Source organism: Chrysochloris asiatica, unplaced genomic scaffold, assembly GCF_000296735.1.
Source record: "Chrysochloris asiatica unplaced genomic scaffold, ChrAsi1.0 scaffold00086, whole genome shotgun sequence".
Taxonomy (NCBI): Eukaryota; Metazoa; Chordata; class Mammalia; order Afrosoricida; family Chrysochloridae; genus Chrysochloris; species Chrysochloris asiatica.
The window spans coordinates 6,888,313-6,915,510 of NW_006408604.1; the positions used below are offsets into that span (position 1 = coordinate 6,888,313).

The 27,198-nt window shown below is 38.6% G+C and overlaps 1 protein-coding gene across 1 annotated transcript; it reads right to left on the reverse strand.

The window, feature by feature from the left end:
* Positions 1 to 4,731: 4,731 nt before the first annotated feature.
* On the reverse strand, positions 4,732 to 26,667 carry STRAP (serine/threonine kinase receptor associated protein). Its single transcript, XM_006866025.1, has 10 exons — positions 26,206 to 26,667; positions 25,395 to 25,530; positions 16,241 to 16,322; positions 15,520 to 15,592; positions 12,163 to 12,259; positions 9,840 to 9,977; positions 9,566 to 9,702; positions 6,889 to 7,038; positions 6,669 to 6,734; positions 4,732 to 5,283 (listed from the first exon to the last, which is right to left on the reverse strand). The coding sequence occupies exons 1-10, from the start codon at positions 26,315 to 26,317 to the stop codon at positions 5,222 to 5,224; spliced, it is 1,053 nt and encodes a 350-aa protein (XP_006866087.1). The 5' UTR covers positions 26,318 to 26,667; the 3' UTR covers positions 4,732 to 5,221.
* Positions 26,668 to 27,198: the final 531 nt, after the last annotated feature.

Consider the following 27,198-nt stretch of genomic DNA (forward strand, 5'->3'; position numbering starts at 1 on the left):
TTAGGCTGTCTTGTTGATTTTCTTTTGGGGTCTATCCTGTGTGTGGTTCATTTAGCTTCTTGAATGCTGTGCAGGGTCACTATGAGTTGGAACCAACTCCACAGTACTTAACAACAGTCTGAAAAATATGCTCAAGGAAATTAACCACTCAGTGCTGGTCTCTTGGAAGAAACCTCTAGATGACACAAGAACTCAGATGTAAAATCTTCTGTTCATTTGTTGTTTGTTGTTAAGAACCGTGGAGTCAGTTCCAACTCATACTGACCCTGCACAGGGTTTCCAAGGCTGCAAATGTTTACGGGAGCAGAAATCCTCATTTTTCTCCCACGGAACAGCTGGTAGTTTCCAACTGCCAATCTTGAGGTTAACGGCCCGATTAGTAACCACTATGCTACCAGAGCTCCTTTTGCTCATTGTTGTTTGTTGTTAAGTGCCATCGAGTTGGTTCCGACCCATAGCGAACTTGTATAGGGTTTCCGAGGAGCGTCTGGTGAGTTTGAACCACCGATTTTGCGCATTAACCCACAGTGCCACACCAGGACTTTTGTTCACAGGGTGGTGTAAATTACTATGGTTAGGTTTTGGACTACTGGTGTGGCGCTGTGAGTTAATGAGCTGAACTGCAAAGTCGGTTTGAACCACAAGTTCAATGGTTCAAGCTCACCAGCTACTCCTTGGAAACCCTATACAGGGTCACTTTGGGTCGAAACAACTTGATGGCACTTAACAAAGGTGGGGATTTAGGGTACCATGACCTAATATTAGGACATAGTTTCCAAAGCAGAAAACAGAATGTATTTGGAAATGAGATCAAATCACCTAATGTGGGGAACAGGGTCTCAGGTCTGAACCTGCATTTGAGTTCATTGGAACAACATGTGCACTTAGTGGGAATAAAGTGAAAGTTCCACTTTAGTGGTGAGAAAGACCTGCTGTATGAAGGATCGTCAAAAAGTTCATGGAAAATCAGTATTATGAAAAAAAAATGCACGGATTTAAAAAAAATTTTGCACCAAAATAAATTTGCATTAACAATACCACAATAGTCATAATATTGCTGTTGTTGTTGTTGTTGTTAAGTGCCATCGAGTCGGGTCCGACCCATAGCGACCCTGTACAAGGTTTCCGAGGGTGTAAATCTTTACGGGAGTAGAAAGCCTCATCTTTCTCCCGTGGAGCGGCTGGTAGTTTCGAACCGCTGACCTTAAGGTTCGCAGCCCGATTCGTAACCACTACGCTACCAGAGTGGACGGGACTAAATGGACCATAACAGTCATGACATGTCTGAACAGGATCTACTTTGAAGCACTAAGAAATAAAAGGTATCAGTTTGAAAGGAGCCGTTCTTAGAGAAACATAAATTCTGCTCAACTAGAAGCAAGAAATGTAAAATGTATGGTTAAGCTTGGGTTGAAGAGTGGTGAAATTACCGATGCTTTATAAAAGGTTTATGGGGGCGATGCTCCAGAAAAATCATTAGTTTGCAAATAACAGCTCATTTTCAGATGATGTTGAAGATGAAGACTGCAGTAGCACACTATGCATATCAATTTGCGAGGATAAAATTAATTTTGTTTGTGGCCTAAGTCATAGGGACTGATGATTAACAGCAGAAACAATAGGCAACAAGAGACATCTCAACTGGTTCAACTTACAGAATTCTGACTAAAAAACAAAGTTTAGCAAATTTTCTGCTCTGGGATTGCCAAAACTATTGCACCCAAATCAAGAATAGCTGCAGACAAGAGAACTTTCAAGTGAAATTTCAAAATAGGATTAAGATTTGGAAGCATTTCTTTAAAAAATTCTAACAGGAAATGAAACATGGCTTTACCAGTACAGTGCTGAAAACTAAGTACAATCAAAGCAATGGCTACCATAGAGGTACAAGTGGTCCAGATAAAACTAATGCAGACTGGTCAAAAGGTCAAGTTTTTGGGATGTGCGAGGCACTTTGCTTATTAACTTCTGGAGGGACAAAGGTACAGTGACAACTGCTTCTTCTGAGTGTGTTCTGAAAAAGACAAAGGTTTTAGCAGAAAGACACCTGGAAGCTTCCCTCGTGTTCTTCAAGACAGCTAAACTCCTACTCATTCCTCATTGAATATGGGCAACTTGTTTTCATGGGCAATCATTAGGCATCCATCTTACAGTACTAACTTAATACTTTCATTTGGTTTCTTAATCATTAAGGGGCACCTGTTTTTCTTCATTTGGAGTGCTGGTGTGGTACTATAGGATAAACACTATACGGCCAACCATCAGCTATTTTTTGGAAAACATACACTCAGTTGCTGAGTCAGAAGCAACTCAATGCCACTACTACTTTTTCTTCAGTCAGTAATGTGCCTTGAATTTGATACTTCGGACATACTGTCAGGAAGGACCAGTAGCTGGAGAAGGATGTCATGTTTGGTAAGGTGGAGAGTCAGAGAAAAAGAGGAAGAGCCTCCCCGCACCCCCCCTCCCCCCAACGAAATGGATTGACCAAGTGGCAGCATTGATGGACTCAAGCGTGACAACAGTAGAACAGTAGTAAGGTTGGTCCAGGATCGGGCAGTGTTTCGTTCTGCTGTGCATAAGGTCACTATGGGTCAGTACTGATTCGATGGCACCGAACAACGTTAAGAATCCTGGTGTGGCACTGTGGGTTAATGCGCCAGACTGCAAAGCTGTTTGAACTGTAAGGTTGGTGGTTCAAGCTCACCTGCTACTCCTTGGAAACCCTATACAGGGTTGCTAAGGTTTGGAACCAACTGGATGGCACTTCACAACATGTTGAGAAAAATGTTTTAATTACATTTCCCACAAACTTTTTGGTCCCCTTATGCTACCAGTGCTCCTTTGTATATGGGGTAACTGGTCTTACTGGTCTAATGGCCTGGTGCTAATTAAAGGAATTGTTTCAACAATTATAGAGCATTTACAACATACCAGCCACCTTTATAGACAATGCTTGCACTGCTAGTAAAGATAAACAAAATAATTTCAGAGAATCTCAAGACTCATGAATAAAATAAGGCAAAGTGGTAAGTGATAGAAGAAGGGCTTGAGACAGGAGTCATGAGAAAAGGTTAGCTATGGAAACATTTAAGATGACTGGACCAAGTAGCACAACTAGCAAGGGAAAAAGTCTTGAAACAGAAATGAAGACAATGTTAACTAGAACAATGTAAGCATGGGAGAAACACAAAAGTCACAAAGAAAATAGAGGACAGAGCCCAGTAAAGAACTAGCAAAGTGGTAAGTCAATAAGAATTAAATAGAGCAACAACCTTTAACTATGGAGAATAGATGGAAGAAGAGGGTGGCGAGGAAGATGGGCAAGAGAGTACAATTAGAGAGGCACAGCAATCAACTGTAGAATACGGTGACCTTGGCCTAGGGTGTTAACAGCAGAGATGGAGCAAACTGCAGATTCCAAATACATGCTACCTAATATTGTGCGGGAGTCCTGGTGTGGTGCTGTGGGTTAATGCACTGGACTACAGTCGGTGTGAACTGCAAGGTCAGTGGTTTCAAGCTCATCAGCTGCTCCTCAGAAACCCTATACAGGGTCGCTAAGGGTCAGAACACTCAATGGCATCTAACAACAAATACTGTGAGGGTGGCGTGGCGTGGCACTACAGGATAAGCACTGTTCTGCTAACTGTAAGGTCAGTGACTCAAACCCATAAGCCGCTCTTTGGAAACCCCAACACACGGTTATCACTAGTCAGAACCGATTCAACGGCATTTGGCAACAACATTCTGTGAGCGTTATTTGTATATGTACAAGTTTGTACATTTCTGGATTTTTATTAACAAACTTTTTAAGTTCTAATTTCAAAAATACCAAGCTACTTTTGATGCAAATCTGGTATGTTTAAATCTCAATTAAGGCATGTCAGATCTGATCAGCGTCTGAGCAATTCTTGGGACACAGAGTAAGTATACTGTTGCAAAACAGTGGACTAGCTAGCATATATAGTAAGTTAACACAAACTTACTACCAACTCCATGCGAGTCACCAGTTAACCCCCCTAACATATTTTTCTTAGCCCTCAAAAGCAGCTAGAGCTTTCTTATTAGTTATCACACATCCACAAATTCTTTGGTATTGATTCCTTTTAAGTAAAGTTATACAACTCATTCACAAGATGAACAAAATTAGAAAAGCAAATTGGCAGAGACATTAGTCACTGGTTTGAAGTATTCACAAATTACTAGCTTGATATCACTTCCATATTTTAAAAAAATGAGTAAATTATAAGTTTCAGTTGATCCAATTTATTACGTTGATTAAAAAAAGCATTTAAATACTTTCTCAAAGAACAACGATTATCCCCAACTTCTTAAAAGGTTTATGATTATCCCATTTTTATAAAAATCATGACTATCTCTATACACACAGTGAGAACTGTGTGTTAATGTTCACTCAATTTTAAGGGTTTTTTTTTTAGGGGGGAGGGTAGTGTGGGACTATTAGTGATTTTTCTATTTAAATGATACATGATAATTTACCTATAAAGTAAATTGGGAAGAGGGGAGACAAATGCAGCTCCAGCAAATAACATGAAAACGTCAAACATTCAGTACAAGTAACTGAAATCCAAAATCAGCAAACAATATGTTCACTACAGATTCTTTAATCAAGTTGGCTTTTGATAGTTATGATGTAGAAAAATCTCTATGTCTAGTTTCATTTAAAAAACACAAATCCATCAGTTTTTCTCAAGAAATAAAACACTGTTTTGTTTTAGAGGCAATTTATTTAGACAACTAAAAACAGATGATGTTCAGAAGCAGTGTACAATGGAAATAGAAATCAAATCAATTACTTTATAATGTATTCCCTCTTCTTAATGACTAAAGCAAAAAAGTCTTTCTGCTTTAAGGGAAAAGTCAGAAAAATAGCCCATTATATATATTTTTTTCTCCATAATAACATAAACAGCTACAAGAAATCTAATTATAGTAAGAGGAATTGGATGTTGGCTTGCACATATACATTCTGAAGGACAGTAGGTTGTCGTAACTCCATCAGCTTTCTTCTGATACTTGGGAGTTTTCACTTACAGTAACACCAAGTTAGTTCCAGTGCTGGAGCTCATTCATATTCCCGTTTATTTACTGCCCATGTTTGCCTTAAGCAGAGAATAGGCCTGGAAGGCTGATGCTTTTCTCTGCTTGCTTGTTTTAGTCCGTAGGCTAGATACTATCCGTGGCACATGCCTGATGCTCAGGCTTTAACTTCAGGAGTTGAACTATAGATTGAATCTGAATTCTCTGAAGCAATTTCTTCTGCAATTTCCAAAAGGAAAAACAACATATTAGCCAACTCAATATATTTTACCCATTAGACTCTTTTACACCATAACTATTAGCCTCCTATGGTCTCCCTTAATATGATACATTTAATGGTCAAATTTCAATGACTCCAGCTATGTAATTACATTGAATTAACATGCCTTTAGAAGAGCTGGCCTTTCCTTTAATTAATCAGAACATATTTCCATTTATAAATCTAGATTTGGGAAAGAATACTTACTGTGTAATAAGGATCAACAAATGTTAAATGTCAACAGTGATTCGTATTCTGACATTTAATGTGACTCAAAAAATCCAAACACTAAATAACTCCCGTTCCCACTTCAAGAAGATACTTAATAAAAACTTCTCTCAATTCCATCTTTCACTATTCCCACTCCTATATACCCATGATGTCACCTAGACTACTGTATCTTTACAAAATAACTTGATTTCACATTTTTTGGGCTAACTGAACCTCTCCCCTCAACACACTCCCTGCAAGGTATTTTCATAGATGTGCTATGCTAATTTTTCTTTAATGCCATATAAATCCCGTAACTGGACTATGTTCACTCTTAGCCCCAAATCTTATTTTTGGCAATCTTTTAAAAACTCTAATCAAAATTTAGAAGTCCTGGTGTGGGGCTGTAGGATAAGCATTGGACTGCAAGGTTCAAACTCACCAGCTGCTTCTTGGAAACCCTGTAACAGGGTCGCTATGAGTTGGAACCCACTCGATTGCATTTAATAATTAACAACAATCTAATTATTATTATGCTTAAAATTCATTGCTGTTAGTATAAAACACTACAATTCCTAAAAATATATGTGGGTTGAATGATAAACATTCTCTAGCATTATCTTGTGTTTGCCCTTTATCCATGAAATATGAAATTCTAGTTCCTCAAAAGCCTTAGTTTTAGTATGGTTTTTTCCTGCTGTAAATTCTTCCATCATGGAGGAGTAATCCACTATACAGTCTGCTTATTCTTCACGTCCCAGTTTAAAGGTCACTTCTCTAGGAAGCCTTCCCTAGCCCCCAGAAGAATCAGCTCATTAGTATTATACTTTAATTATTTTAGTAACTGCTTTCTCAGTTAAGTCTAAGTTTTATAAGAAAATGACTTTAGTCTTGTCCATACTATGTTCTCAACGACTACTACAAAACAAGTATTTAAACATGGGATTTATTTTAATTATTTTAATGTTCATATTTGAAAAACCTAATGTGGCAATGAGTCTTGGTGTGGTGCTACAGGGTCACTAGACAACTAACAGCAAGGTCGGCAGTTCAAACCCAAACCCTAACAGGGTCCCTATGAGTCAGAATTGACTCGACATCACTTAACAACAACAACAAAAACTAAATATCTTACCTAGCTCCTCTTCTGTTGTCTCTGGAAAACTGATCTTCGGTTTTGCCAGCTCACCACTATCTTCTTCTACAAAACGAAAAACAATGATGATTTGTGAATTACAATATCTAGCACTTTAGTAGAAGAGTAAACGGACATTCTTCCATGGTAAATAAGCGTCAATACATATTAGGATAGCGCTCTGTAGCTTAATTAGATACACCTGAGTAAAAATTCTTACCAGGAAGCACACATTTCCAAAGGCCATAGGTTTTTCCTACAACAGTTTGCCATAGTCTCAATGTTCCATCTTCAGAACCACTGGCATAGAGTTCTCCATCTGGACTAAATCTCACACAGTGAATAGGACCAAAGTGTCCTTTGTAGGATTCTGAAAAAGAGAGGGAGGGCTATTAGAAATTTTACTACCAGCTAAGTGCTCAACTGGTGAAAGCTATAGGATAAGCACTTGACCACAAAGCTGGTTTGAACTGCAGGGTTGGCTGTTCAAACTCACTAGCTGCTCCTCGGAAACCCTATACAGGGTTGCTCTGGGTTGGAATGGATTCAATGGCCCTTAACAATAACAACAAATGCTCAATTACTACCCAAAACATGGTTTGAAATCACTCAGTAGTGCCTTGAGAGGTAGTCCTGGGAACCTGCTTCTGCAAAGTCACAACCAAAACACTCTATAGAGCAGTTCTACTCTGTAACGTATGAGGTCACCATGAGTCAGAAGCAATTGGACAGCAACTTAATTATTAAATTGTATTTATGTGACGATGCAAAATACTAAGGGCAAACACAAAGAACTTTACCTAATTAAAAACAATTCTCAACACTAAGTGGTATATGATGTGTACCACTTCTCCCTAAGATTTCCCAGCTTGCATTCTAGCATCCACCATAGTTGCATACTATCTCACTAAAAAAAGAATATAAGGCATTATTTCACTGAAGATGAAGGAGGAGAGGTAAAAGAAAGCCCCCTAAATATAACTGAAAGCAGATCTAAAATGTATCAATTCTAGTCTCAATTTCCATTTCCTAGTCTCATTACCTATTTACCAGGCAATCAATTCTTATGACTATAGAGAGCCACCAGATGGAGCTCTTTTATACTCTTTAGTCTGCCTTTTAATTTCCTACTAGGCCCTAGAGTCCACTAGTCATTCTGTCCCACAGAACATGGAGATTTAGGATCAATACTTATCCTAAGTAATTTTGATCAACAGAATCTAGAAAAAAAAATATAGACATTAATAGTGTTCTTTTTAAGTCAGACCCTTATCACATCATTAGTTCTCAAAACTCTTTATTATGCCTACACTCCTCTTATATCTTCATGGTCAACTCAAGGACCCACATGAACTATCTCCTTCCAAGTCTGTCCAACAAGAGACTGGAAAAGTAATTATGAGAGTTTAAAAACCATGAGGTTTGGAATGAGAATGAGAGAGTTCAAAGGAGCCCTGGTAATGTAGTGGATTATAAACTGGGCTGCTCACAGCAAGGTCAGCAGTCCAAATCGACCGACCACTCTGTGGGAGAAAGATGAGACTTTCTACTCTCGTAAAGAATTCCAGTCTCAGAAACCCCTATACAGGGTTGCTATGAGTCAGAACCAATTTGGTGGAATAGAACCAAAACCCCAAGCAAGTAATTCAGAAAAATTTCTTGACACTTTATGTATAATTCTAGCCAGTTTTTTGGGTGGCAAAAGCAGGACAGCTAGAAGAAAGAACAATAACAAAAAGGGTGGCTTACAGTTAAGAAAATTATAAACACTAGACAACCTTAAAAAGCAAAACTACAGGCATACCTTGTTTTATCGGGCTTCACAGATGGTGATATATTTTCCTGACTGAAAGTCTGTGGCAACCCTGGGTTCAATAAATGAGTCTACTGGTGCCTTCTTTTCTAACAACACGTTCACTTTGTGTGTTTCTAGATCACATTTTGGTAATTCTCACAACATTTAAAACTTTTTCAGAGTATCATTCATTACACACTTTTAAACAAATATAGTAAGTAGAGCATGGCCATAATTTTTATATGCACTGTGAAAAAACTTTTTTTTTTGCATTTTCTTCCCTCATAATATGAAAGTGTAGGTAATGAAGGATTAATTTTAAGTTTACACATGCCCTAATTTCACTGTTATTTGATGAACTAGGCATCCATATAATAGTAATGGATGAAGCACCTACCCTAGCCCCTTCCCACCCCTGCCACACACACACAAAGCTGCATTTTAGAACTCCACAAATGAACTTAAAGAAAATGCTGAGTTCAGCATACTGTCTTTAGATGTATAAAAAAATCCTACTCAGAATAGATATTAATAATTTTAAAAAACCAAAACTTTCTTCACTTGAAAGCTGCAAGCTTGAGCTAGGTGAAAAACCTGCTTTCAATATGATAAACAAACATATGACAAGGGAGCCTCAACAATTTTGTGGAAAAATTCCACTATTCTCTAACTCTATTTTCTCCTGAACTTTTTGTAGCCCCCTTGTAATTACCGCAAATCAACATTTAATAAAAGTTGCTGCTGGTGGTGGTTGTGGTTGCTGACTCATGGCGACTCCACGGCCACCGCGTAACTGCTTCATAAGGTTTTCTGGGCTGTAATCTTTGCTTACAAATCGGGCTGTTAACCGCAAGGTGAGCAGTTCAAAACTATCAGCTGCTCAGTGGGAGAAAGATGAGGCTTTCTGCTCCGGTAAAGATTTACAGCCTCGGAAACACTGTACAGTGTTGCTATGAGTCGGAACCGACTCCATGGCACATAACAACAATCTTAAAGGAACCAGATTACTGGAATTTGTCTTTCTCAGTACCACTGGATGGGTTCAAAAATTACTAATTTTTAGGTAAGCAAAGATTCAAGGGAGGGAAAACGAACAACTCACCTAATTCTTCTCCACTATTATAATCATACTTATAAAGTTTAAAATCTTCACCACCTGCAACAAGAAATTCCTTCTCAGGGTGAAGAGACGCAGAATTGATGGTTGCAGGTGCTTCAAAAGATTTAATTGGATCCAAACTACAAAAAGAAAAGGAAAAAAAATTATACATTTTGAGTATTGTATAAAGAAATCAAGAAAAAAATTAGCTACATTAAAACTATCAAGTACCTCCTTAGTTACTCAAAAACAAAGTGAAGGTATTTCTTGTACATACCTTACTGCACTATGAAAAGCAATAGACCGTCCATATGTTATTACCAAGATCTCTCCCTCAGGAATATATTCCATACTGCTAACAGACATATTAAAATTTAGAGATTTCACTTCTGTCATGGTAGCCTGGTCCCAAAGGCTGTGAAAAAAGAAACATTACGTAAAGTTTATGGATTAAGAAAAAACCCTTAGATCTTAATGACATCTGCAGATTAACCAACTAAACAATAATCACAATTGTAGTAAACAACACATATCTGAAGTCATAAACTAGAGACGATACTGGGTGGGGTGATGCTTCATACAAGGCCAAACTATTTACTAATTTGTTGTTGAAAACAACCTTAATGCCTATATAGACTTTCCCAAAAATTAAGTAAAACTACTTTATAAAAACATGCAAGTACTAATGTAATGAATTTTCAGGATTTCTCTTAACAGTATGTTCTTACCCTGTTATGTGAAAATTGATTATATAGTTACAAGTGGTCTTCAAAATGTTCATGGAAAAATTCCACTATCTTTTAATTAAAGCTTCCCATGAACTTTTTGAAGCTCCTTGTATATATACTTTTCCAAAGGAAAAGGTGTCAACACACAAAATTTTATATAGAATATCAGGAGTTTCATGGATCAGTCTGTCTAGAGACACAAGTTACGAATGCTGCCTTACAATTTAAGTTTCTTTGGAATTCTGCTCTAGGACTACATGGGGGTAAGACAAGAAGTATTGCTATTAAGGTTTCAGCTTATCCTTGCACAGGTTTATTTTAAACAAAACATGTTTAAACATGTCCCTGTGATCAGAGAATGGCTGGAAACAAATTCTCCAAGTGAAACAACTTGTCTTACTCACATTAAGTGAGCCTCAAAAGAAAAAAAAGAAAGAAACAAAAAACCCCATAGCTTTTGGGTCAAATGTTTAACAAAACTCAAGCAGACACTTCCCAAACCATTGAAGCTTTACAACAAATTTATGTATGGGAACCTGTCCCAAATCCAACAACAGATTTTAGATGTATCAAACATTTTAAGGAAGGGTGGAAAGAACTCAAAGACAGTTTGATAAAAAGAGGAAAAACTGTCAAATTTGACAAATAAAGAAACTGACCAAAGTCCAGAAACTGGTGGAAGACAACAACAGTAGAAGAACCATGGATGCAATAGTTACTGAAGTTGGGAATCTCACATAGTTTGACATTTCAATTTGCAGTGAATATTCTGGCCTCAGCGCTTTTGCCTTATGGGTGGCAAAAGCATTGCACAAAGATCAGTTAGCTCAAAAAGTTAATCTTTTCATCATTTTAACCAGTATAGAAACCAGTGAAGATGATTTTGCAGACCGAATCATAACTGGGATGACTCTTGGTTTTACCAATCTGATACACAGCAAGTTCCAATCAAAACAGGTGGCTTCTGAGGGTCAATTCAATTCAAGACAGAAATGTCTGCTGAGAAGGTTTTGGGGACCACAAGGAGCTCTGGCAGCGTAGTGGTTACGAATCGGGCTGCGATCTGCAAGGTCAGCATTTCGAATCTACCAGCTGTTCCGTGGGAGAAAGATGAGGCTTTCTGCTCCCGTAAAGATTTACAGCCTTGGAAACCCTGTACAGGGTCGCTGTGAGTTGGAACTGACTCCATGGCACATACCAACAACAACAACAAGAGGTAATCTTAACAGATTTTCGTGAAGTACAAAAGACGATCAATCACAGGAGCTTATTGTTAAAAAGTTTTTTAAAAATTGAAAACTGCACTAGAGAAAAGTAAAATCCAGGAAAGATGTGCTATGGAAATTTTTTTCTACAGTGACAATGCACCTGTTTACTCTTATGGATAGTAAGGGTTGTCCTATGAGAATTTCATTGGTAAACCTTTCCCCATTCATCCTACCTATATATCCTACCCCCTGTTCTTTCCCCTTCAGACATCTTTTTGTTTCCCAAACTCAAAAAACATTTAGAATGAACACAATGTGAGTCCTTCAAGGATGCCTAAACTGTCATGTTCATGTGGTATGAATCAAAGACCGCAGAATTCTTTGGAGAAGGCTTAAGAGATAGTAAACACACCATTCAAAATGTGTATGCCGAGAAACAATAACTTCACATTTTGGTATTTTGTTTAATAAAGGCTTGTAAAAATTTTGTAGCAATATTTTAACTTTCACTTGTCAATAGTATAAATGTGACTTAATGTGCAATTTAAAATTTAATATTAAGAGACCACTCTTCCTGCATGCTAGTTATCATAAAACATTCAAATATAAACTGTAGGAGCAAATACTTTTCAAAGTTTAAATTACTAAAGAAAAAATTTCTTACCGAACAGTTTTATCATCAGCTGAAAGGATCTGTTTATCCTCACTGCACCATAGAGCCTTTTTAATACCAGAGGTGTGACCACTGATTTCCCTAGGTTCTAAAAGAGAAAAACAATTATTGAAGAAATTTAAACATTTAAAAACGAAAGAAAAATACATTCTAAATTTGAATGGCAAAAGTGCAAAGCTCAGCACAATTCAAATACAATATTTACATAAGTTTTCCTATATTGAACAAAATTTATGTGCAAGAATTATGATACTATATGTAGCAGAGAAGGCTGCACCCTCCAAGTTAATTTCTTAAAATAAAACTGGTGAAAATGTGGGTGAAAGATCACAGAACATTCATCAATTCATAAGCTTTTTGTTTTGTGACACTGATTGCACTCACCAGTCTAACAGCACGCTTCTCACTTCTTTCCATTTGTCCTCCTATTCATCCTTCATTTCTGCCTTTTGAGAGCTTTATCACTGGGCAATTGGTACACTTTTGATCACATATGGTTGATTGTTCTGAAGGATAAATACCTGCCTACTTGATTGTTCTGAAGGATACATACCTGCCTAGTTGATTGTTCTGAAGCATATATACCTGCCTAGTATTACTGTTCACTTCATAGGCCTGTCTATTGTTTGGATGGAGTGCTGGTATGGTGCTGTAAGATAATGCACTAGACTGCAAGGTTAGAGGTTCAAAGCCACCAGTTGCACCTCATAAACCCTACACAGAGCAGCTGAGCTGGAATTGAATTGACAGCAAACAACAACAACTGTTTGGCTGAAAGCTGAGCCACAGGGATGAATTCAGTTCTAGACTTAAAGGGTGACTCAAAGTCAGTCTTAGGTGCTGCACCAGTCTCTATCAGAGCATGGGCTTTTCTACGATTTTGAGATTTGTCCCTCCAAGCTAATTTTCTATACAACTAGTAATACACAAAACTATTATTGCTACCACAATTAAAAAAAAAACAAAACTAATTAATGTGGCATAATTTAATAAGAACATCGGCTAGGGAGGAATAACATGGCCTGAGTTAACCCTATGACTATCACTAACCCTGGGGCCCTAGACCAAAAAGATGAATGTAGGGGCTGTAAGGAAAGAAGGGAAATACAAAGCAGCACAGGAATTTCTAGGAATGTTTCCACACTGAGAGAAATGGGTAACAAAAATGAGAACCTGCCTTTGTTGAAGACTTTCCCTTCAAAAGTTTCAACAAAATCCTCACTGTTACCTCTGGAAAAACCAAATGCTGAAGGCAGTGTCATTCAACACTATGTTGACTCTGAGCCTGTTACCTAGCCTTTTAATACTACACTTCATCTGTAAATTACAGTACCAATACTTACTGTACTCACAGTTCTACTGTAAAGATCAAAGGATAACGTACATGTAAAGTGGAGAGCACCGTGCCTGACACATAGTAAACACTCAGCTAATTCTTTCTAGTGCCAGTATACAGTGGAAGAACCATTTTAGAAAAGCTGCTTTGGGAAAGGTAAAAACGAGGATACGAAAGTCCACCTAAGCCCAGAACTATGCTGCTATGTTACAGCAAAACATTCCTAGAAAGAATGGACAAAATAACTTCTAGATGCCAATGAAGAATAAGAAATCTAGAATTACAACAGGTTCCTCCGTTTATAATTTTAGAAAGGGATAGATGGTATCAAGAAAACAATCACTGCTATCACATATAATGGAGCTCTGGTAACGTAGTGGTTACGAATCGGGCTGTGAGCCGCAAGGTCAGCAGTTCAAAACTACCAGCGGTTCTGCGGGAGAAAGATGAGGTGGTCTGCTCCCGTAAAGATTTACAGCCTCGGAAACCCTGTGTAGGGTCGCTCTGAGTTGGAACCAACTCCATGGCACAAAGCAACAACAACAATCACATATAATGAAGGAGCTCTAGTAGCGTAGTGGTTACGAATCGGGCTGCGAACCTTAAGGTCAGCAGTTCAAAACTACAGCTGCTCAGCGGGAGAAAGATGAGGCTTTCTGCTCCCATAAATATTTACAGCCTCGGAAACCCTGTATAGAGTCGCTATGGGTTGGAACCGACTCGACGGCACTTAACAACAACAACAATCACATATAATAAAGGTGAGAAACAAGTAACTTGCCCCAATTACATAGTCAATTGTTGTTGTTAAATGTCGTGGAGATGATTCCGACTCATAGAAACCTGTTTTAAATTTTCCAGGGATCAGAAAGCCTCATCTTTCTCCTGAGGAGTGGCTGATGGGCTTGAAGTACATACTTTGTTGTTCCAAGTCCAGTCCTTATTATATGGAACCACCATGTTCCCACAGTCAATAGAAGTAGCAGAAATTAAAACAGAACCTTGTGTCTCATATCTAAGCCCAGCAAATTTCATAAGGTTAGAGGTTCAAACTCAACAGCCACTCCTCAGAAACCCTATACGGGGTGCTGTGAGTTATATGGACTCCACGGCACTTAACAATAATTCAATACATACACAAAGTTAATTTCCAGTACAGTTTTGCCTTTCTTGCTACTTTAAATTTTTTCTTCTATTACTCCTCACAATTTGCATCAAGTACACTGCTTGTATCCCAACAATATTAAAAACCAAAAAACATATATGTTGTTGTTGTTGTTATGTGCCGCAGAGTCGGTTCCAACTCATAGCGACCCTGTACAGGATTTCCGAGGCTGTAAATCTTTATGGGAGCAGAAAGTCTCACCTTTCTCCTGTGGAACTGCTGACTGTGAGATTAGCAGCCTGATTCATAACCACTACGCTACTAGAGGTGTGTGTGTGTGTGTATATGTATGTACACATATATATATACATATACACACATACACACACGCACATATGTATGTATTTACTTCTGCATAATTATCCTAAGTAAATAATTTTGGAAATGCAAAAATATTTAGCATTAACATTGTGTACAATGTGTAAAATTTATAAATCAAACGGGACACAATCTGAGATTGATAAATCTGTTTGATACATCAATAGATGGACTACCAGTCATTAAAAACAGTCTAGAATCTTTAATGACTTGTAAAAGTTCATTTGACTACATAACATGGTGACCTGGTGAAAATACTTAAACAACATAATATGCAAACATTGAGAATTCTCATCCTTTTACAGAGAATCACCTTTTCTCAGTAAAAGGTAGTGCTGTTCTACACATGTTCTTTCTTTTTTAAAACTTACAAAAAAAAAAAAAAAATTATCAGGATAAGAAAAATTAACATGGTAAGTATTGAAATTTTAAGAGTACACAAGTATAACAATAAACCGATTTTCTGAACTCCTATAATCAGTCATTAAATGAAAACAAAATTAGAAACTGAGGTATAATTTACACTTACCTGCTTCAGGTTTGTTCAAGTCATATATACGTAAGAGTTTATCCTGTCCTCCGGTTAACAAATAGTTACTATCCTGAAAACACATGTAAGTGAAATGTTACATAATTCACCACTTTAATAGGCATTCCTCTTTGAAACATCAACACCATTTTATCCAAATAGAGCTCCCAGAGTTCACAAACAGAGACAATATATACTACCTATTTTGAAATGATACTGTAGAGGAGTTGCCCTTCTTATAACAGCCAAATCCCTTTCTAAGCTTCCCAATAGAAGTATTTTATACCTGATCACTCCTCACCCCACCACACAGCACTTCTCAAATCTATCTTCTGAAAGTAGATGAGAATGGTTATTTGGGATTTTAAGACACTTTGTTGCTACCACAGGACTGATGTAAAAATGCCAGGGTGACTTATAAGTCCCCAAGAATTAACTAGAAATAAGACAAAATTTGTATAGAAATGACGGTAAATGGCTAATGTGCTTGGGTGCTAACCAAGAGGCTAGAGGTTCAAATCTACCCAGATATACCTAAGAACAAAGGCCTGGTAATCTACTTCCAAAAAGCCAGTCACTGGAAATGTTATATAGTACGGTTCTACTGACACACAAGGAAGTGCCACAAATCAAAACTGACAGACTCAAAATCAAAACACCCTTATCACCCCCTATAATAGCAGCAATTTAATGCCCTCAAATTATTTTTTTCCCCTAATACCTGAGTGAAATCCACACTCTTGACAATGTGTTTATGAGCCAAGGTCATCATTTCATCTCCTGAGACAGCATCCCACACTTTGCTAAAAGTAAATAAATAAATAAAGATAAGAATAGCTTTGATAAGTCATTAGGAGTTAATTAGATGCAAAATGTTACATTGAAAAGGTAACTAAAAGTACACTGTAAATTTTCATATCTCTAATATCTGTCACTACCAATTCATTTACTAAAATATTTCATTAAATCTAAAGGGAAAAAAATTATACTTAAAAGCCATTTAACTAATTTGATGGAACACTGGAAGAGATGTAAACAATTTAAGTAACTTTCAAGAACCAATCCTTCCTACTCACTTTTATTTTAGCTTACATAGTGGCGGCTGCAGGTTAATGCACTGGACTGCCAGGTGAGTTTGAACCACAAGGTTGGTGGTTCAAGCTCACCAGTCACTCCTTGGAAATCTTATACAGGATCGTTATGAGTTGGAATCAACGCAATGGCACTTAACAACAACCATAATACCTTTGACAAGGTTGCAAAGCATTTCAACAAATTTTCAGTTTCACCTTTTAAATTTTGTTTCTATTCTCTACTCTCACACACATGCAAACTAAAAAATGAACAACAAGAAACTCAGAATTTCCCCTCTCCCCCAGAATAAAAAGTCTTTATATAAGTTACAAAACAAAGCCGGGGCAGACTGTGGAACAGACCAACTGCTCATATGTAAGTTCAGGCTGAAGGTGAAGAAAATGAAAACAAGTCCAAGAGAACCAAATTAAGAAACTGAATACATTCTACCTGAATTTAGAGATCATTGCAAGAATAAATTTGATGAATTAAATACTAATGACTGAAGACCAGAAGCACTGTGGGATGACATCAAGAATATTATACAAGAAGAAAGCAAAAGGTCAGTAAGAAGACAAGAAAGGAAAAACAAAATGGATGCCAGAAGAGACTCTAAAACTTGCTCTCCAGCATAGAGATGCTACAGCAAATGGAAGAAATGAAGAGGTAAGATAACTGAACAGAAAATTTCAAAGGGCAGCTCAAGAAGACAAGGTCAAATACTATAATGAAATGCGCAAAGAGACAAAAGTTAGAAAACCAAAAGGGAAAAACACACCCAGAATTTATTTCTCAAGCTGAAAGAACTGAAAAAAAAAAGTCAAGCCTCAACTTGCATATTGAAGAATTCTATGGTGTGGCACTGTGGGTTAATGTGCTAGACTGAAAAGTCGGTTTGAACTGCAACATCATTCAGAGGTTCAAGCTCACCAGCTGCTCCTCGGAAACCCTATTCTGGGCTGCTATGGGTCAGAATCAACTCAACAGCACACAAAAACATGAGAAAAATACTGAATGATGCAGAAAATATTTTTAAAAGTTGGAAGGAATATCAAGAGTCGCTGTATCAAAAAGAAATGTTCAACCATTTCAATAGGTAGTATATGATCAAGAGTCAATGACACTGATGGAAGAAGTCCAAAGTACACTGAAGGCATTGGCAACTGATGGAGTAAAAACTGAAATCTTTTAACAAACTGATATAGCACAGGAGGCACACATTCATCTATGCCAAGAAATCTGGAAGACAGATACCAGGCTAACTAACTGGAAGTGATCCATATTTGTGCACATTTCAATGAGAGGTAACCCAACAACAGAATGCGGAAACCATTGGAGAACATCAATATTACATGCAAGTAATATTTTGCTAAACATAATTCAAAAAAAGCTGCAACAGTACATTGACAGGGAACTGCCAGAGTGAACGTTCAAGCAGGATTCAGCCGAGGACGTGGCATAATGGCTATCACAGCTGACGTCCGATGGATCTTGGCTGAAAGCAGAAAATACCAGACATGCTACTTTATTGACTACATAAAGGTTTTTGATTGTGTCATGGCAAGCTACGGACAATGTTGCTTATGAGGAAACTGCACATAGACCAAGAGGCAGTGGTTCTAACGGCTCAAGGGAAAAATAAATGATTTGAAATCAGGGAAGGTGTGCACCAGAGTTGTATTTTCACCATACTTACTCAATCTGTACACTTAGCAAATAATCTGAGAAGTTGGATTATATGAAGAACGTGGCACCAGGAATGGAGGCAGACTCATTAACAACCTACAATATGCAGATAATAGACCCTTGCTTGCCGAAAGCAATAAGGACTTAAAATACCTACTGATGAAGATCAAAGACCACAGCCTTCAGTATGGGCTGCACACCTCAATGTAAAGAAAAAAAAATCTAAGTGTTGAAGAGTAAAGATGTCAGTTTGAGGACTAAGGCGCACCTGACCATGGTATATTCATGGTTTAGTATGCATGTGAATGTTGGGCAATGAATAAGGAAGACCTTAGGAGAATTGATGCATTTGAGTTATGGTGTTGGAGCAGAATATTAAAAGTACCATGGACTGCCAGAAGAACAAACCAATCTGTATTGGAAGAAGTACAGCCAGAATGCTCCTTAGAAGCCAGTATGGCTAGACTTCATCTCTCATACTTAGCACACACTATCAGGAGGGACATATGTAGTAAAAGTGGAGTGTTGGAGAAAAAGAGGAAGATTCCCAACGAGAAGGATTGGTACACTGGCAGCAGCAATGAGTTCAAACGAAGCAATGATTGTGAGGTTGGCCCAGGACAGGGCAGTATTTCTTTCTATTGTGCATAGGGTCGCTACGAGTCAGTACTGACTCAATAGCACTCAAGAACACAAGAACAAATGTATTAGATAGAGTGCTCATGTGGTGCTGTAGGGTAACCACTGGACCTCAAGGTCAGTTTGAATTGCACGGTAGAAGGTTCAAACTCATCAGCTACTCCTTGGAAACCCTATACAGGGTATCTATGAGTCGGAACCAACTGAAGGCACTTGTAACAACAACATCATGTAACAGATACTATGTTAGACTCCTGGGAGTAAATGGAACAGGGTCTCTTCTGTGATCTTCCCAAAAAACCTGTTAGTCTTATTCCCATTTTAAAGATGTTAAAACTGACGTTAAAAAACATCCCCTGATCACATAGAAAACAAACAATTAATACATAAACTCAAGCCATTTAGCATCAATGAGTACTTACATGTTCCCCAACTATATGACAGCATTTAAAAGCTTTTACTGGGTCACCAAAAAAATGAAAAAACAAAAAACAATCTTTGATATTTAAATCTACTCAAGTACTAGACTGCTACCCATAAGGTCAGTTGTTCCAACCCACCAGTTGCTCATAGGAAACCCTATACAGGGTTTCTGAGGGTATCATAGAGGTATAATAGTGGTGGTAGGTAATAGCTATCATTGTTATCTGACATATGTAACACTTATACAGTAATTCTTACTGTATTTCAGACACTGTTGTAAGTATTTGACACATATTAACTCTTAATATTCACAACCAACTTGTTGTTGTTAAGTACCGTGGAGTCAGTTCCCACTCATAGTGACCCTGCACAGGGTTTCCAAGGCTGTAAATCTTTATGGGAGCAGAACGTCTCCAACTTAAGAGGTAGATAAAGTCTTTTATTTTACAGATGATGACATTTTTGGGGGGAAGAGAGGTTAAATAAAGTATCTAAGGTTAGAGTATAAAATGATGGAACCAGGATTCAAATCTTGTCAACTAGACTCCATAATTCATGCTCTAAATACCTCTTGCTAACAGACACTGACAACACAAAACATTGAATATCTATCAACCTATGTCTTCAAACATTATGATTCTGTTTAGCTAACAATATTCTGTAATTGATATAAACAAAGATAACTGGTTCCTTTGACAGCAATAAATCCTAAAATATCCTATTTTCAAGACCTTGTTAAGCATTTAAAGTGTCATGTTTGGTTTTTTTTACTCCCTTTCAGAATAATTATCACATAACCTGTCATTTCTATCTACTAATCTCTAACCTTTACTTCTTTTCCCGAAGGCTGGCAATACATTTTGGCCGAATGTACAAAACAACTCTCCCATGGACTTTTTGAGACAGGTATCCTTCCAAACTAGCCCAATGCACGGATCTATTAAAATTCAGATCAAGCAGGAAGTGAAAAGCATTTTCCATATATAATTAACATTGTTAGTGTCACAAAAGCAACAGAATTGGGATTTTTTTTTTAATGTAGTCTTCTAACAAACGATGTGGATTAAAGATCTAAATGTAAAACCTAGAACTGTAAAGATAAAAAAAAAAAAAAAAAATAAGGACAATTCAGGGGCTCTGATACATGGCATAAAAACACTATCAAGCATAACTAACAAATAAAATAAACATCAGAAGACAAAATAGGTGACTGGGACTTACTAAAAATTAGACATTTATGTACACCAAAATATTTTACCAATGAGTAAAAAGAGACTCCAAAGACCGGGAAACAAAAAGTTAAAAACTACAGAACCTCTACCAGAAAAAGACAAACAACTCAATTCGAGGAGCAGCTGGTGAATCTGAACTGCTAACCTTGCAGTTCAATGCTTACCCTACAGCACTAGAGACGCAAATCCAAACAACGAGATATCATCTCATCCCAGAATTAATACAAAGTGCAAAGTAACAGAAAATAACAAATGTTGGCCAAGATGTAGAGAGACTAGGACCCTCCTACAATGCTGGCAGGACTGTAAAATGGTGCTATATACATTGCAGAAAATAGTATGGTCCTTTCTCAAAACATTGCAAACAGCAATAACATATGACCCAGCAAGCAATCCCTCTACTTGGTATATATCCACAAGAAATAAGGAACCATGACTCAAGTAGATATGTATGTGTATACTCATGTTCATTGCAGCACTGTTCACAGTAGTAAAAAGATAAGAGACAGCCTAAATGCTCAACAATAGAAGACTGGATAAAACAATCTTTGGTACATACACACAATGGAATACCACACACCACCTAAGAATCATGATGACTCTGCCAAACACCTCATAACAATGAGGAGCCTGGAGGACATGATGCTGAGTGAATTTAGTCAATCATAAAAGGGCAAATACTGTATGAGACCACAATTATAAAAACTCAAGAAAAGGTTTGCATGCTAAAAGAAACATACTTTCATGGTTACTGGGGGTGGGAGGGAAGGGAGAGTAATCCACTGGCTAGAGGGTTGTTGTTAAGGGCCATCGAGTTGATTCTGACTCAAAGCAACCCTGTATAGGGTTTCCAAGGAGCCGCTGTTGCATTTGAACTGCCACCTTTGAAGTTTAAATGGACCCTGCAAGTCTAGTGCTTATCCTACAGTACCACATCAGGACTCCAGCTAGAGGGCAGATATATGTTAATTCGGGTGACAGGGACGGCAATATATAAGAGGATGTTTGGTAGAAAAATGATGAAGATGGGTGAAGACACTAGAGGTAAATAGCTTTATAAACACAACCCTGGAATTAGTGTTCTACGGGCAGATTGTTGTTGCTGTTGTAAAGTGGCACCGAGTAGGTTCTGACATATGGTGGTGGCAGTTATGTGTCATGGGGTCAGTTCTGACTCAGCAACCCAGTATAGGGTTTCCAAGGAGCAGCTGGTGAGCTTGAACCACTAACCTTGCGGTTCAAACTTTGCAGTCCAGCGCATTAACCCACAGTGCCACACCAGGAAAGATACATGGACAGAAAACAGGCTGAATGGGTATGGGAGGGACACATGGAGCACCCCACAAATATATAAGGACATGACAGCGGTGTTTGTACATAGGTACTTAGCCTTGCTGAAAACACACTTATGAATACAACAAGCAAAATGATGACAACATATTGGCCATTACCAAACACCCTGAGATAACAAGTAGTTGGGTCTGGGGCACACCATGGCCAAGTAGCATAACACAGTCCACAAAGATCATATTCTACACCCTACTTTGGGGAGCAGCAGCTGGGATCTTATAAGCTCACTAACGGTAATCTAAGGCGCAACTATAGCTTTCTCCAAGTGCAAAAGATAGAAGAGTTATGAAAATTGAAGACACTTGGAATCAACCAGTCCAATGGACCAAAGGAACATGTGAACATCAGTCGCCATGATTCTGAGACCAGATGAACTGGATGGTCCCTGGCTGCTCTGAAAGGGATCATCTTAGAAGGTCCTGGATAGAGTGGTAGAAAATATGCAACAAAACTCAAAATTACATAAAAATAGACCAGGCTTACTGGTCAGAAAGAGACTGGAGGAACCCAAGATTATGGCCCCCGGTCACCTTTCAGATCAGGAACGGAACTCACCCTCCTCATGGCTCAATTTTCAGCCAAACAGTAGATGTTGTTCTTAAGTGCCTCTGAGTCCATTCCAACTCATAGTAACCCTGTATAGGGTTTGAACTACCGACCTTGTGGTTTGCAGTCTGGTGCTTATCCTACAGTGCCACACCTGGAGTCTAAGTAATAGATACATTCTGTTTAATGCAAAACTGATGATCTGTTCTGTAAACTTTCACTCAATTAACAATAAAAATTTACTAAATGTGTGTGCATACACACAAACACATATGTTGTTGTCAAGTGCCGTCGAGTTGATTCCGACCCATAGCAACCTTGTATAGGGTTTCCAAGGAGCAGCTGGTGAGCTTGAACTACCAGCCTTGCAGTTTAAACGGCTTTGCAGTCTGGCGCATTAACCCACAGTGCCACACCAGGACACACTCACTGTGAGTCTGTCTGTCTGTCTCTCTCTATATATTCACATATACAAATTTTTTCTTCTTGTTCAAAAACTGCTATTCAAAAGCTAGTCTCTTTTAATGTTAATGTCTACAGTGTCAATTAAAATATCACCTTTATTAGCTCTTAGCTTATCACCAGACTGGGACCCTGTTACCTTAATTAAAAAATTTAAATCCCATTATCAAATATCTGAAAACTAGAGTTTTATCTAAAGTTAATCCTATTTCCCACTTCCATTATAAAATCAATTATACTGATTCCAAATTACAATATTCCTACCCAACTGAACAAAACAGGAACTTTGGAACTCAAAAAAAGGAAAAAAAAAAAAAAAAGCTAAACTCATGACAATCAGGCAAATGTCACAGAAAAGTCAAATCAAGATCTAGAATTCAGGCATCCTTTATCCTTCTTAGACAAAATTTCCCCAAATTAGCCATCCACAAACATAAGTACTTATAAGACAGCGACATAAAAAAAAGACCTAAGACATGGCCCCCAACTTCCAGGAAAAGTGACACTGCGATAAAAAAGTGCCTGAAGTTTTCACTTGGTATGAGCACAAAGGAGGGACCAACATCTAAACTGTAACCATCAAACACTCCTTAAACTACTCATGTCTGAGAATCATTCTGTCATATTTTTACTTCCCATGCTCTACAACTGAAGATGTGCTAGAGCAATAACTAACTCCTTGACATCTAAAGCAACATTTTGCTTGGAAGCTGTTGACACTCAAAGACCTACACAAAACCAAGCAGTTATAAGATGTTTTATCAGTATTATGGATATAATGGCAGAGCACTAAGTCTTACCATGGCTATGCATAACAACATAACAGCAATCCATTTATTCGCAGACAAAAGGAAAAAAAGTTCATGTTTGCACTTGTATAACTTTTCTTACTGACCCCTCAGCATCTGAAATGTAATCCTATGGAAACATTATTACCTACATCTTTTTATTTTTAATGTTTTATTACATTTAAATTTATACAAAGAAAATCCACTCTGGTATATAGGCGGTCTATGGGTTTCGGTAAAGGAGCTCTGGTAGCGTAGTGGTTACGAATCGGGCTGCGAAACTTATGGTCAGCGGTTCGAAACTACCAGCCGCTCCGTGGGAGAAAGATGAGGCTTTCTACTCCCGTAAAGATTTACACCCTCGGAAACCCTGTACAGGGTCGCTATGGGTCGGAACCGACTCGACGGCACTTAACAACAACAATGGGTTTCGGCAAACACATAGTTATATATTCACTACCATAATCAATCTGCCTTCACTTTATTATACTAAATTTGTATGTTTAACTTGCTCATAAAGATGGAGGCGACACATTTACAATTACTCTCACCTAGTGTGAGATTCTGCTAAAAAAACATCAACAGGTATATCGCTATTTTTCAGGTTCTTAAGTCTAAATAAGTGTATGTATGCACAACAGCACTCGACAAGGCCTTCGTTCGTTCAAATATTTAAGTGCTTACTAAGTTACTAACACAATTAGGAATTAGAGATACCAAGATTAATTACATAGAATAAATTAGAGATACCAAGATTAATTACATAGAATAAAATAGAGCCAGAAGAGGAAATAGGACCATTACACCAGTTTAACAGCACACACAAAAGCCAAGAATCAAAATGGGAAAGGTGTACTCCAGTAACAATAAACACTTTAGTACAGCTAGACAGTAAGGCAGTGTTTAGAGCCAAAAACGGAAACTTAACCTTTAGGTTTAATGCTGCACATAAGAATCACCTACAACTGTAGAAAAAGTAAAGTCAATAACAAAAAACTGTGGTGGGAGAGGAGGGGAGCTCACCCTCAGAAAAATTAAATCAGAATTTCTGAAATCCAGGTATATTTATTTTTACAACTCGCCAGGTTATTCTAATGTACAACATCAAGGTCATGAGTCACTGAAATAGACAAAAGGAAAGACAGAAGAGATCATTAGGTCGAAAAGTGACAAGAAGTCAACTGGCAGAATAGAAGATGACTGGTAGGAGGGAATTAAAAATGTCTCTGAACTAAAGGCAGCAAGCAAGAAGCATGGAGAAACTTTGTAGCTGCCAGATCGTGCCTGTAGATTTGAAAAAATGATGACAACCTGGACGTGGATGCCAAGGAAAAACAAGATTTAGATTTCAACTTTTAAAAACCTAGTAACTAAAAGAACTTCAGTTTGGAACACAGCGAATTTTATATGTGTCTACAGGAAAGTCAGAAAAACTAGAGCTGAGAGTAAAAGCAGCACTAAAAATGGGGGGTCATCAACATGTGGAGGACCAAGGAGTACATGACATCATATAGTTAGCACATGTAGAACAGCATTTCTAAACCAGGGCTACCAACATTCATTATTATCTGCAGTACTTCTTAATAATGAGTCAGGATTTGCTAAATAAACTAGCTGTAAATTTCTGGTTATTTTCGAACAGAAATCCAAAGGTTGCCACTTTGGCTACACTTACGCTGTGAAATCTGCAGCTGCTGTAGCTGCTTTGGTGGCATCCTTATTCAGTGTTGCACCCCATACAGCACCCTTATGACCCCCAAATGTTCCAATCCAGTCTCCCGTATCTCCCTGGCGCAGCATAGGTTTACCATCTAGAAGATATTTTTAAAAACATGTGATTTACAGGTTCAAATTACTTAGAATCTAACATTCAGAACATAAAGTGGCTACATTGAGTAACAAAGTGGAAAACTGCTTTGTTGTCTATTTCCTCTCACCCGGGCCACTAAGGAATGTTCAGAAATAAATTCATGGAAGAGGGAGCTAGTCATTCTCTCTGACAGACAACTATAATTCAGTGGGAAGAACACAGATCTGTGTCAAAGCAATCTGGATTTTAATCCGCATTTCGGACCCACTTCTTAACCTAAATCTGTTTCCTTTTAAAAAATTGGGCTAGTACCAAACAGGCATATCCAATGAGCTAACAGGCGCGAAAACCTTTGATTAGTATAGATGTCAGGCATTACTCGGCCTGGCCTACTAACAAATGGCCTGGCCTAGTTTCTCATTCTCCCCATATTTCTAAATATATTTAGGGTTTACAGCCGGGGCAAGTGCACTGTCTAGCTTCTCCGGAGATACCAATAAAAATGAGAAGCCTTAGTTGGGGGGCAATATTTAGGCTAGTCGGAGACCTCAGAAAGGGATGTCTCGGTTCCAGCACACCCTCTCACCCCAAATCAGGTTTAGCTTTAACCTCAGAGGCTGTGGTCCCCGCGACCCTTTCGGCACTGGGGAGTACCCGAAGCAGCGGCCTTACTCACCCTTGCAAGCGCTGATTAAGAAATAGCCGTAAGGCGTAATGCCACTGAAGGCCAAATCAACCACGGGCCGCGTGTGTCCCGAGCAGGTGAGCGGTGTCTGCCTCAGAGCCATGGCGGCGGCGGCGGCGGACTGAGCGATCGGGCTGGTGAGCCGAGGGTCGTGGTCTTTTCTCAGCTGCGGCGCCTCTGGTTCCTCAAGGCCCCCTCCCAAGCACTGGGGATGGGCCAGGAAACAGGAAAAGAAGGCCGAACCGGGGGTCCCGAGGTTAGGAGGGGATTAGGGAGGGGTCAGGGAGAATGCAACGGGCGAGCAACAGCCGCCGAGGGAGGGACAGGGAGGGAGGGAGGAGAAAAGGGGAGGGGGAGAAGCGGAGGATCGCCCCGGCCAAAACCCACACCGGCCACACCGGTAGCGACAGGAAATGACGATCTAATAACGCAACGCGTACGCAGGAAGTGACGTACGCAAGAAGGCGGGTACGTCCGGTAGGAGCAATCTAATAAAGTGGTAAGAAGTACAGCAGTGCTCAGGCGCGAATTCAGAATACGTCGAGCACGTGATGAAGACACTCGGAGGTCAGGCCGCCAGTTCTTGGGACCTGGGGAAGCACCTTGTTTCGTGCCAGCTTCTCTTGCCACCCCAGACAGAATTAGCGGGATCTCAAAGCTCACGTTCCCTTCAGAGCTTGGACATGTAAACCGCTGTGGATTGTGGCACCGACTCATTTTACCACTTGACTGCTCCACATTTGAACATCAGACCCATCGGGGATATTCCCAGTAATGGGCAAACCCAGCAAATAATCGGGTTAGGAATTCCCCCCCCCCCATTTTTCGTATTTAAAAACGATATGGAAAGCTCCTCTAGTGATTATCTATCTACAAGTAAGCCTCTTTTAAAAAATATCCAGCCATACCTTCTGAAGTGCAATTTTCTTGTATTGCCAGTGTTTCAGACTGTAAATGTGACTGTGGAGTGACTTTAAATTTGAG

Bases quoted from the DNA above. Each gene is read 5' to 3' on its own strand.
- STRAP (XM_006866025.1), bottom strand. From the start codon at position 26,317: ATGGCTCTGAGGCAGACACCGCTCACCTGCTCGGGACACACGCGGCCC. The intron at 9,978-12,162 runs GTAAGAAATTTT...CTTTTTTCACAG, and splicing joins GCTGATGATAAAACTGTTCG to CCTTTGGGACCAGGCTACCA. The intron at 6,735-6,888 runs GTAAGAATTTTT...TTCGTTTTGTAG, and splicing joins TTGGAAATGTGTGCTTCCTG to AAGAAGATAGTGGTGAGCTG.